This window comes from Brachyhypopomus gauderio, chromosome 8 (assembly GCF_052324685.1).
Source record: "Brachyhypopomus gauderio isolate BG-103 chromosome 8, BGAUD_0.2, whole genome shotgun sequence".
Classification (NCBI taxonomy): Eukaryota; Metazoa; Chordata; class Actinopteri; order Gymnotiformes; family Hypopomidae; genus Brachyhypopomus; species Brachyhypopomus gauderio.
Window position 1 is genome coordinate 19,776,197 of NC_135218.1, and position 13,167 is coordinate 19,789,363.

Here is a 13,167-nt window from a genome sequence, read left to right on the forward strand (position 1 = left end):
TGGCTTGCTTGCGTGTGTGTGAGTGCGTGTTGTCAAACAGGTATGATCACATTCCCCACAGCAATGGAGCAATGCGAAACCTGCCTCACACATTCCTGACAACACACACTAGACAACACACACATTCTTGACAACACACACATTCCTGAAAACACATACAATCGAGATTCTAGCTACACTCTCTTACTAACATCATCAATCAACACTGGACAGCTCTAGACTGAGTGTGTGTGTGTGTGTGTGTGTGTGTGTGTGTGTGTGTGTGTGTGTGTGTGTGTGTGTTCCCTCAGGCTCTACATCACAGCTCCAGAACAAGAAACTGCTCTGTGCACACAAATTCCCCCTGCTGAGATCACCAGACCAGCCCGTGTGTGTGTGTGTGTGTGTGTGTGTGTGTGGGAATCTGTGTGTGTGTTTGAGGGAACAGCTGTGTGTATGTTTGGGAAAATGGTTCTGTATGTGTGTGTTTGAGGGAACAGCTGTATGTGGGGGGCAGGAGCAGCACTGTGTGTGTGTGTGTGTGTGTGTGTGTGTGTGTGTGTGTGTGTGTGTGTGTGTGTGTGTGTGTGTGTGTGTTTGAGGGAACAGCTGTATGTGGGGGGGCAGGAGCAGCACTGTGTGTGTAGCACCCGGCTATACAGAGATGCCCACTGAGGTCTTGGAGCTGGCGAAGGTACCACACCCTGTTTATTTCTGGGCTCTGTGTGAGTGTGTGTTTGTGGGATCTTCCTTCAGCACACACAACCTTCCAGTAAGCCTGGAGACCTTCAGACCTTCACGTTACTTTCTGCTCATCAGCTGACCTTTACATGAACGGTCAAACGGGTAAGATCTTAATAGGCTGCAATGGAAAATACCTCCCACTTTAAAAGCTTTACTAGAAATATTAATCAAGATAACATTTGAAACTTTTAATTGCTCACAGTATAAATTGCCGTATTTACAATGAGGTTACGTCAATACAATCATAACGTAAACAAAAGTATGAAAAGTACAAAGGTAGCAGTGTCTGGGGGCGGAGTGTGGGCGGAGTGAGGGTGGAGTTAGGGCGGAGTGAGGGCGGAGTGAAGGGTGCGTAGCTGAGTGGAGATGCAGGGTCAGGTGAAGCCCCTAGCTTACCCTGGCCACACAGCAGCTGTGACCCAGTCACATGACCCAGTCACATGACCCAGTCACATGGGCATGGAGCTCTCATCCTATGAGCTGGGTTTCAGACTAAACTGGAGTGGGTTTAAGTTTCTTCCCCATCACTCCACATGCTGCTACTGTGAGGAAAGAGGGAGCTACTCATTGGACATGAGACCACAACTGTGTAAACATCCTTCCCTGATCTCCCCTCTCCTCCCACCCCCCTCCTCCTCTCCTCCCACCCCCCTCCTCCTCTCCTCCTCTCCTCCCACCCCCCTCCTCCTCCTCTCACCCTCCCACCCCCCTCCTCCTCTCCTCCCACCCCCCTCCTCCTCTCCCCCTCTCCTCCCACCCCCCTCCTCCTCTCCTCCTCTCCTCCCACCCCCCTCCTCCTCATCTCACCCTCCCACCCCCCTCCTCCTCTCCTCCTCTCCTCCCACCCCCCTCCTCCTCTCCCCCTCTCCTCCCACCCCCCTCCTCCTCTCCTCCTCTCCTCCCACCCCCCTCCTCCTCTCCTCCCACCCCCCTCCTCCTCTCCTCCTCTCCTCCTCTCCTCCCACCCTCCTCCTCCTCTCCTCCCACCCTCCCCTTCTTCTAACACACACAGATACATACACATTCAATCATTCTCTCTCACACCCACAGAGGGATGAATGGTGGGTGGAGTATATCCTCCAATACACACACACACACACACACACATACACACCTACACACGCAAACACATACACACCCCAAACCAGAGGAGTGGCAAACACTCATAACCTCTGACATCACTGTGCCATTATGTATTTTTAGAATCCTCAGTCTGAGAGAAAAATACATAGTGGGGGGGCAGAGAGAGAGAGGGGGGGGGGTTTGTTTCAGACACGGAAATGTCTGATGTCTTTACTCAATTGTATATTAATGCTACACATATACTGTAAGCACTGTATTGTAGTTGCTTTGGCAACACTGGTATTATTTATCCTGTCATGCCATTAAAGCACATTTGATTTGAGAGACAGAGAGAGAGAATCTATTATTTACTTTTAATTAACAGGTCCATCAACACAGACACAAAGAACTGTAGTTCCTTTCATGGTAATCTCACCTAACACATTGTAGACTTCTAATATACTTTTAATGTTTTTGAGAGAACATTCCTTCATTGTGAGGTTTCTGACCTTCCCACGACATGGCATGTAGGTGACTGTGTGTGTGTGTGTGTGTGTTTGTGTTTAAACAACCTCATTCTACAGGACAAGCAAGGTTCAGAGGGCAATCCTGCCTAACCAACCTAACCAGGTGAGAGGGTAGAGTCAGACCTGCTCCAGCCGCGCGCACACACACACACACACACACACACACACACACACACACACACACACACACACACACACACACACACACACACACTATTCAGGAATGCTCCCTCCATCCTCTCACGTTCATCACTTCATTATCACTTTACATCACTGCTCTGGCCATCTGTGTTCTCAGTGTGATATTATTGATATGCTGCATTTAGTAGACAGCCTGCTGTACGTAAACTACAGCCTACTTGTAATGAATGATCCATTTTCAGAGTTTGACGTGTCTTACACCCACTGCTCTTCATGTACACATTATAGTTTTTATTTGCTTTACAATGCATAAAGTTATTGCTTACTAATTTTGGTATCGGCCATGTGTTAATTATCAGTATTAGCCTAAATAATTCAAAATCAGTGCATGTCTATTCAGACAGACACCTATTACATGAAAGGCCCCTCCTACTGCATGAAAGGCCACTTCTACTGCATGAAAGGCCACTCCTACTGCATGAAAGGCCACTCCTACTGCATGAAAGGCCACTCCTCCCAGAGAAAGGTCTCGTCTGCTATTCTCCTCCATGGCTCTAACACACAGATCAACAGAAACTAATTAAAAGGGTCCTATCAAAATCACATCACCGCCAGGGCAAAAAGTGGAGCTTGCACCATAAATGCACCCACTGAACCTGGACTCTCAGGTGAAGGGGTGGTGCCAATGCTATAGACACACCCACTGAACCTGCACTCTCAGGTGAAGGGGTGGTGCCAATGCTATAGACACACCCACTGAACCTGCACTCTCAGGTGAAGGGGTGGTGCCAATGTTATAAACACACACACTGAACCTGCACTCTCAGGTAAAGGGATGGTGCCAATGTTATAAACACACACACTGAACCTGTTCTCTCTGGAGATGGTCACACAGGGCTTTATATTTTCCTTTGATGGAACTAGTTATGGTCTGTGCCACTGTTTTCTGATTCCTCACAGGACGCACACACTCGGGTCAGAAAGGCCCACCAAAAGTGGAGAACCAGTGCACCTCGACACAGACTGGGCTGGAGGTCACACAATGGAGACGTTCCCAGAAACACCTCACAGCCTGCCAACTACTGTACAGCCATGATTCAAAATAACACCATAATATCCCTGTGGCTAAAATAACACCAGCCAATGACCATTTGACTAAAACCAGACAAAAGTAATCTTGTGAAGCTGTATCACATCCATCCATCAGAAATTAGATCACCACACTCACTGTGATCTTGACTACACGATGTCAACAAATCAAAGAAAAATCAAGAAAAAAAAATCAAGAAAAGCTTGTGATTGGCTGGGTCCACTTTTTACCCCTTAGTTGTTTACCTGACATTGGCAGAAAAGTCAAAAAGCTAATTTTGTGTCAGAGTACAGAAACGTTTGCTAATTGTTATTATTAACCCTAATCCTGACCCCAACCCTGACCCTGACCCAAACCCTGACCCCAACCCTGAGAAACAGCCCAATCATTTATCCTTAATTTGTTTTTGGTTCCAGATCATGGCATCCTGAGGCTCTCTGTGATACTTCACCTCTCCAAGGTCAACTTTAATACATGACAGAGAACACCACAGCTGAAATGCCCAGAGCGCAGTTCAAAAACCAGCAGCACCATGAGGAGGAGCGAGGAAGAGCCCCACCAATCCCCTCCTCGTCCTCCTCCCAGGAGCTGGTTCAGCAGGCTCTCACCATGCCCCGCGTCCCTCCGTCCACAGACGGCCTTCACAACACTTACACGCACAGCCTCCGCTCAGCTCTGCTGATGCAACACACCAGCAAGACACTGTTGGCACTCGGTAGACACTGGGGCCCTTCCAGCAGCTCAGGGCTGACAGGATATCCAACCGTGGAAAGAGGCAACACACACAGCACATCCATAAACTACTGACAGCAGAGTCACACTACTGACAGCAGAATCACACACATGTAAACACACCAGATGTATGAAAACAACTGTCTGCTACATGATGTCACATTCCACCAACTGCAAGATCAATATCATGAAACAACACACAAGCAGCATACATGAACATACAACCTCTTACAAGGAGAGCCAAGAGTCTGGTCCTATTCAGGAGAAAGCACACACACACACACACACACACGCACGCACACCAGTTTTACAAAGTGCTACTGTGCTTGCTCATAACTCTGGTGACTCTGGTGCGCACGGACACTGGTGTTAAAACCATGACATGTCTGCTGAGATGTTGTGCACAGAACGCCAGTAGTCCCCGAGACAGAGTTTAAACTACGAATAAAATAGTTTCGTTTATAAAATAGCAGTTTTGTTCGGTGACAAAGCTACATTGCTGGTTTGTGTAAAAACAATCAGCTCGGCGTATCGACATTCCGGAGACACAACTCGTGTCAGAAATAACACAGAAACCTAACGCAGCATAACCGATTCAAAACCGACACTCCGGCCACCGTGCACGCGCCTCTGCATGCTGTGGTCAAGTTACTCATCTTGTTAATTACCGGGGGTCACGTGATTCACGGGGACCTGCACCACGTGAAGAAGGCTGTCCATTCATACCCGGGGGTGGTGACCCGGGGGTGGTGACCCGGGGAAAGTTGGTGAGCGTGACTTATGACAAATCAAACATCGAAACACTGGAAACCATCAGACACCCGGTGTAACGTAGCAGGACACTCAACATGTCACTTAAAGGACGTGAGCGCCCTGAATAAGTGCTCAGAATGTGTGATCGGACGGAAACGGCCAACATTACAGCATAAAAGACATAGCTCAGTAATGTTTAATAACACAATAGCGTTACCCCCAACCCAACCCAACACTCACCTTACTGCAGTACAGCGCCCACACCTCGTACAGGCGCTCGCGCGAGGCCATGGCAGGTCTGCAGGCACGTGCACGGTTCGGTCCCGGCCCGGTCAGTGTTCACATAGTCCACCCACTCTCTCCAGCGGGAAACGTGACGGAAGAGAAATCACGTGCCGCCGCATCGGTACATTTAAATTCCTTGTTTATCTCGCAGTTTATGGACCGAACTCTTCGCCGGAGCCGCGACAGATCCCGTGATTATGTCCGTGGACGCGGCGTGTTGACGGGCAGAACTTCCTCGCGCAGCTCCATCGTGGATTATGAAGCCCAGATGAGTTGGACCGGTTTCCTGCTGCCGCCCCGCGACTCAACCTGCACTTTGTCCCCTCTGCTGGAATGGGAGTACTGGTCTCTGCTGGAATGGGAGTACTGGTCTCCTTGTCCGCCCGTCTGCTCGTTCAGGGGGACACGGGGAGTCCGAAGCTATTCACATACAAAGAAAGATGTTACCAAACACTGGGGATCACTGTGCGACACTTAGAATATGTCAGGATAAAGACACACACACACACACACAGGATCCAGCTCATAGCTGATGTTTACATGGCATCGACACACACTCGCTGTTGTCTAATAGTCCTGCACTGTCCAACACCAACCGGACACAAAGTTACTCGTAGCGTGACGCTCGTCTCTAGGTTTATTATTACATTATTATTATTATTGTTGTTGTTATTATAGCAGTGTTAGGCTCGTGCCACATCAAGAGACGGGTCGAGCTCGCGACAATTAACGTTGAGTATCGTCTAATCCACTAACGTGAGTGGAGAGAAGCGGGTCGCCCCGGTAACCCGGTTAGTTCACGTACGTAGTAGCGGCGCCGGTACCCGGTAATCCCGCTGACACACGCAGCCTATGAAGAACCTGCGGACCCAACACGACTCACTCCGCCGCGGTCGGCACCAGCAGAACCGCGGAGCGCAGCAGCTGATCGGCAGTGGCGCAGCCTGCTCTTCACCCGCAGCACCGTGGGCAGCACCGCGAGCTCGCGGAGCGACGACCTGGTGGTTTGTTGGGTAGTTTTTTTTCCCCCCTTGACGTTTTACAAAGTTTACGACAGTGCCTCATCCTTTACGGTGCCGATGTGGAATATGGGGCGTGGTCGTGTTAATGCATTACAACCATATTATTATATCTAATAATATTCCAATTATGCATGTAGGAGTAGGAGTGATGTTTTATAACCGTAGGCTAGTACAGGAGTAGGAGACAATAAAGCAAAGTTGATTCTAAAAGACGACGAAAATATTTAAAAATTATTTATATATCTGACAATATATTTGTCTCATAAGCAACGCTATCAATTGATAAGCATAATCCATCTTATATTATTGCTATTTCACTCAAACTATTAGCCAAGTTACATAACAGATCTAGTTCATATTTTATATTTTCACATGCTGAAAATGTCGGGCGATTGTTTGAGACATGGCGCCATCTATTGGTCAAAATCCACATTTTCATTATCATCCAGAAATGCTCTCCCACTTACAAGACTTTCACAAAACCCAGGTCAGCTTTATCTAAACGTTTCCTCCCCGTGGGTTATACTTCTGTGTTCAATGAAACCACCATCGATGCGTGTTCGTTATTTATTTACGTGTTTATTTATTTAATCCTGTGTGCGGCGTGCGTCCTGCCCACGTGACTGCAGCTGGGTGACGTGTGCTCCGTGACAGGACGTGAGATCCCGGACGAGGCTCGTAATCTCGAGGAAGATTTTGCATAATCCGTCACTAAAAACAGTAAAACATGTGAAATTAATTTAATTCTAAGGCTCATTAATGCAATATATACAACAACTGTAATCATGACTTATTTAAAGAGACCACCAAGTTTTGCCAAGTTAAAATGGAAGCAATTAATTAACCCAGAGGTGAAAAGCCATCTTTGCTGTTTTCCTGGAGGATTTAGGAAACCATACACTGAGAAAAAAAAACTTTGTGGTAGAATAAAATCTACTAAACTAACGGTCGTAATTTCTACATTGTAATATTAAGATGAAATGAAAACTAGAATATACTAGACAAAGAAAAATATACAATTCAATCATGTAATAAAATGAACTGTGTGGAAAGAGTACATTTTATTATAGATTTACTCATACTATTTAAATGCTTTATTTTCACCGCACATAAACCTAAGAATGCCAAGTAAATTGTAATGGTGGTATATCGCGTTTGAATCCGCGCATGCGCGTTTGAGGAGAGAAGACTCCCGCCGTTTTTGAAGAGCGGGATCGGGAGGAAGAACCCGACCAGAGAGTTGCGGGTACCACATGGCCCTGACCGGCGTGGTGGATCCCAGTGTGGGGGATTCGGATTGTACACAAAGTAAGTATTCATTTCTATAAGTCAGTGTTGGTTGCACATGTCCATATTATGTTTTCATACTGGTGACATAAGAATAAAAGTGTGTAACGCGGTGGGGATGGGGACGTACACACCGCGTGTAAAAACACCAACACACATACAACGAGGAAAACTCAACGCGTGCAAAGCAAAACTCAACCGTAGAGAGACGGGAGAAAAGTAACAAAGGTAACTCAAAAGACGCGGAAAACGAAACCAAGCAGGCAAAATGCAGCACCAAACAAAAACTTTCACAAAATAAATGTATAACGGATAGGAAGTAAAGCAGGTGGAGGAAAACTTGAGATGGGCCAGGGAACGGCACTGGAGAAGGAGACTCAAATAAGTGACAGTATGAAGAGAGAGAAAGGTGACAAGACACCTTGTAACAAAACGCAACGGCACAGAAGGGCTGAAAGCATACCAGTCATTTTTGTTTTTACACGTTTTATTTCCCTTTCAGGGACTGAAACCGGAGAGGACACGCAGTCTCAGCCTGCTGCCACAGACGTGGGACGCTCCTCCAGCGTCCCTGGTACATCTGGCATCACGGAGACCTCCAGCGCGCCCCACCAGCCAGCAGCTGACGTCCGTCCAACCGGCCGTGTCCTGACAACGGCTGTCCTGCAGTCACAGGACGAAATTGTGAGGGGAATCGGTGAAATTAATACATATCTAAAAAAATATCAGTGATGTGCTCATTAGCATCAGCAACTCAAGAATTGGTATAAAAATTAATGCTGTCCCTTACCTTTTTATATTGTAGCTAGGATTTGTTTCCTTGCTTGTATGGCACCTGGGTTAGGCTGTGCATTAATGTGTCCTGGCTCTGGGTCCGCTGGTTGCTCCACCACCTCTAACAATGGCTCGGCATACCTGTGCGCAACTTAGTAAAGGACTCCACATGCCACAATACGACACCCCTTCTCTGGCCGATACACGAGCATCCCCCAGTCTTGTCCAGGTGCAAGAATGGAGATAATTGTATCTCCGCTCGCGGTCAGTCTGTGGATTGCAATGGGGGCTCATCAACCACGTCTTGAGTGTGTAGCCGCTGTCTCTTAAGTAATTTAACAATTACGCACCATTAGTACATGAGGCCCCTGGTCCTTGAACATTTTGGTACTCTGAAGCCATATCAATATGTACAGCTAGGTAACGTTAGCTAGTTAGTTCAAATCAGCCGCGTTCCTGGATAAGCGATCCTCCTGTGTTTATGTGGTGGTGACTAACCTAAGTGGGCAGGTTATTTAAATGTACCAAAATTAACATTAGGATTAAAACATGCCTGCTATGCTTGTTTTTATGAACATTGGTTAAAACTTCTTGATAAGACATTTGCCTGCCAGTAATTTATCAGATAGGTATTTTGAGTTTGTGTTTCAAGGTTGGCAAGTGTCCAGTGAAACTGGGCATATTGAGGAAGGAGTTATTGGTCTAAAACAGGAACATTACTCTCATTCAGGTGAGTAAAAATGTTTGTGTAGTGGGATGGCGTGCTGAGGTGTGTGGCGAAGTGGTGGGTGTTGGGAACGTCATGGTGTTGTGAAGATTGGTGAGGTGTGTGTACAGGCACAGGTGAGCTAGGTGACGTCAGCAAGGATGGCTGTGCTAGCATTAGCGTGTACGTGGGTAAGACGGAAAGTTTTAACTAAATATTTTAGGATTCCCCAAGTCATTGGATGCATGGATGTAACCTACAATCCAATTAAAGCACCTGCCGAAAATGGAGATTCTGTAAACAGAAAATCCTTCCACAGCATTAATATACAGGTACTAATATTTAATACATAAACTTTTCTCCTCCATTAAGATAATGTGTGATGCTAAACATTATTACCAATGTTGAAACCAAATGTCCAGGCTCTGTGCATTTTGCAAGGATCTTTCAAGAATCTGCACTCTACAGTAAATTTGATCAGGGTAAGCTTGTGGCACTTTAGCTATGGGTGTGGTTCACATTTAGTGCGTTATATCGTTTCAGTTTTAAACCTCTGCGTGCTTATAGGAAAATATGACGGCATCCTCCTTGCAGACAGAGGGTATCCCTGCCTGCCATATCTGAGGACACCTTACCCTGGATCCCAGTCACGCTACAACCTGGCCCTCTGCAGCCCAAGAGCAAGGGTTGACATGACGATGGGGATCCTCAAGGCCAAGTGTCCGTGTCTGCAGGGGCTCAGGGTCACCCCAGAGAGGGCATGTGACAGTGGCGTGTGGGGTATTGCCACCATAAGAAGGGAGCAACATCCTGCCATACCCCAAATAAATGATGAGGGAACCCCAACCCCCTTCCCCTTCTGCCCTTTACAATATAAACTGAGAACAATTTAAGTTGTTTATGATTTCTTTATTTCCTGAAGAAAAATAAATAAATAAATAGTCAAGTGAATTCTCGTCCTTATTCTTGGTAAAAACACTCACAGCAACTACTCCCACCTTTAATTTGTATTCCAGCAACTCGATTTCCAGTCTTGTCCGTTTTATTTGCAGTTTTGTGTGTTCCTTTTGAAGATCACACTTCTCAATTTGTTTTTTTAGGTGAGCCTTGCATAAATCTTGGACAGCCATCTGAAAATAGAGACAAACACAGTTATGCTCAAATAAATAGCTTTGTGTTCCAAGTAGTTTTGATATTTGTTGGGACACAAGCACTCTTACTGTTCCAAGCTGAGATTTAGAAGTGGATGTTTCCTCATCACCAGTAACATTGTTATAAGACAGTCACATTACCATGTTTAATCAAATGAAATACTACTAACACATACTGTACCTCCATATGCCTCCAAGGATCCTCCCATTCTGAGGCACCAGAGATTGTTTCATCATCCTGCAACAAGAATTAGATTTTTTTTGTTAAACACATTTATACACATCAAGATTTGGTAACATCAAGATAACTTACAATTGCAGGAGGCTCATTTAGTTGCACCACACCACCAATCACTGGGGAGAAGGCATTAAACATGTTTAGAACATCAATGCAGTTCACGGTTTATGAACTAGGAACTAATGGATGTAATGAACAAGCCTTTAACGTAATGAGGTGTGTCCTGGGGGGTTGATGGCTCAGATGAGCTCCCTCCAGTGATTCCAGGAGTGATGGGCCGCCCACTGTTCTCTGGAAGTGCCAGCTCCTCTGCCTGGGTTAAAGGTGGCGGTCGTGGCCCCCCTCCTGTTTTTCTTACCTCAGCCCTTTTCCTATTAGCTACAAAACCATAAGTCAACTGTAGGGCAAACATAGCTTGATAAATATTAGGTAGTGTAGAAGTCATACCACTTTGGACTAGGTTTTTATATTTCATCTTCACTTGCTGCCATGTGCGTTTAATCCCACTTGGATTACACCTAGGTTAATAAAAAAAAAGGAAAAGTACAAATCAAGACAAAGAAAATGTTTAGATAATAATAAACAATTAAATTAATTAAAACACTTCTCCATGTCCTTTCACTAAGTGTATTGTTGTAAGTTCTTATTTTTATTTTAACTTACACATTTACTCTGTCAGCAATTTTTGCCCAAGCCGAGTCCCTTTGCTTTGCTGCTGCTGCTGAATTGCTTTTATGCCTGAATAGGATTTCATGCTCTGCATACGCAGACATTAATATTTCCTGCTCAATGGGGGTGAAATATGACGCCTTGTGTGTTCCCTCATTCATCTCCATGTTCAATCCCTGTTTCAGCACACCATTGAGAATGCCTGTTTATAGGTAATCATGAACGCGCTTCAGCTGGGTTCAACCTACACAGTGTTGAGTAACCTAACTCAGATCAGCTGCTGTGGAACTGAAAACTTGAGTATGATGCAGAGAGGTAAGTCAACTCAGAGTTCAGGATTAGGTTTGGAGTTTGATGAACCTGCTTTCTGGAATACCCCTCTGGAAGGAAGACCTTGTTGAAGAAGCAGTAAGATCTGCTACTGTAATATCTGAAAATAGCCACGAGAAAGAACAGAACCATATGCTCTCTTCAGTGCTTATGGATGTGTTTTACTATATTGCTCAGTCTCAACACCTTGTTTATTATCTCAATATGACCAATCACAACATACTACATACTCTATACATATACTACAATTTGAACAAAGAAAATGGATTTGATTAGTTGGTCTCTCAATGTAATTGACTATTTTATTCCATGAGGAGCTGGATATGTGCTTGACTCATGTGGGACGGTGCGTGGTTTGTGTTTCGTGCCTCTGTCCCTGGAAGATGTTGAGGACGTGTACTTATTTCCCATATAGAAATAATAACTTGCGCGCACACACACAGCCTCTCATCCTCCTAACCTTTTTTCATGGTCCTTAACCATGTTTAGATGCAGTCATGCTAAAACATGAGCAGGTTCATTTTTTGTGTGCTCTCCCACACATTCACACATCATTTGTTGTGCGAGTCTGTCACCTGTGTTGCTCCTGTCTGACCAGGCATGGATTGGTACTACATACAGTCCAGTCAACCACTCAGCACATGGTCACTTGTGTTGTGTGTTTAGCTGATATAAGCCACACCCACTGAATGACATTAATAACAGCATGTCGGGACCTCAGTGATGAAGAGGATGCTGGTCATCTCACTGCTCACTTTGGTAGAACGTCCCGCTTTAGAACACACGTATAACACAACATCTGTGCACGTGGGCCGCACCCGTGGAATACACAGTAGCACTAAGGAACGTTTAACTCCTCTTACTTAACAAATTGTTCCACAGTTACAAAGTAGCACATTCTGGCGGACGGGTGTAGAACGTCCCAGGTGTGCGTTCCATCTTCTCTATGACATCATAGTGCGAGTCCCATTACTATTCTGGTGAATCCAGGATTGCAGGATATGATTTTGACTACTTCATGTGTACAATTCAGTATGATGTGAACAATGTGTGTTTGCTGTACACATTAAAAATGCATTAGACATAAATTCCATATTTTATAGTATTATGTCATGTAAATTAACCTCAGAACGGGACTTGAAATTTCATTATTATTATTATTAATTCAATGACAAACACATTTGAGATTAAATTATTTTCAAGTCAAAGAAGCACAGCAATTTTGATAAAATTATGCACAAATGTATTTGATGCATGACATTGGCTCATATAGCTACCACAGAAACTGCATCACTGAAAAGTGCATCACAGTTAACACTGATTAATTCAACAGTAAAAAGGCTTCTTTAAAATCCCCCTGCCACCTGGCAGGAAGAGGAGGTGAGGGGGAGGAGTGAGGATGAGTGGGGGGAGGAGTTTGAAGCTCAGAGACAGTTGGGAGGGTAAATTTACAGCACACCGTTGATGGACTGGTTGGTTTTCCTTCACAGAGTTGTCTTCTATGAGGTTTAGATTTCTTCACTGAGAACAAAAGGATACTTTGGAACAAACACACTTTCCAACCCACCTCTCCCACCCCATCCCCCCCACCCCACCTCTCCCACCCCATACCCCCACCCCATCCCCCCAACCCACCTCTCCCACCCCACCTCTCCCACCCCATCACCATCCCCCAAC

General features: G+C 45.5%; 2 protein-coding genes across 4 annotated transcripts in view; both read right to left on the reverse strand.

Moving 5' to 3' along the window:
* nbeal1 (neurobeachin-like 1) overlaps positions 1-5,406 on the reverse strand; it is a 56,151-nt gene extending 50,745 nt beyond the window's left edge. For all 3 annotated transcript variants that reach the window (XM_077015164.1, XM_077015163.1, XM_077015162.1), the window contains exon 1: positions 5,269-5,406. In XM_077015164.1, the coding sequence (XP_076871279.1) occupies positions 5,269-5,319 (51 nt within the window). In that variant the 5' untranslated portion in view covers positions 5,320-5,406. The remainder of the gene's footprint in view (positions 1-5,268) is intronic.
* Positions 5,407-9,990: 4,584 nt separating this feature from the next.
* On the reverse strand, positions 9,991-11,337 carry LOC143521820 (uncharacterized). Its single transcript, XM_077015191.1, has 7 exons — positions 11,155-11,337; positions 10,939-11,009; positions 10,693-10,869; positions 10,567-10,607; positions 10,435-10,491; positions 10,101-10,232; positions 9,991-10,018 (listed from the first exon to the last, which is right to left on the reverse strand). Exons 1-7 carry the CDS (start codon positions 11,325-11,327, stop codon positions 10,001-10,003), a joined length of 669 nt encoding a protein of 222 aa, XP_076871306.1. The 5' UTR covers positions 11,328-11,337; the 3' UTR covers positions 9,991-10,000.
* Positions 11,338-13,167: the final 1,830 nt, after the last annotated feature.

What these genes read in the sequence shown, in the direction of transcription:
- LOC143521820 (XM_077015191.1), bottom strand. Translation starts at nt 11,327, where the DNA reads ATGGAGATGAATGAGGGAACACACAAGGCGTCATATTTCACCCCCATT. An exon ending in TAAAAACCTAGTCCAAAGTG is followed by an intron (nt 10,870 to 10,938) that starts GTATGACTTCTA and finishes ATGGTTTTGTAG; the next exon opens with CTAATAGGAAAAGGGCTGAG. An exon ending in ATCCTTGGAGGCATATGGAG is followed by an intron (nt 10,233 to 10,434) that starts GTACAGTATGTG and finishes CTCTATTTTCAG; the next exon opens with ATGGCTGTCCAAGATTTATG.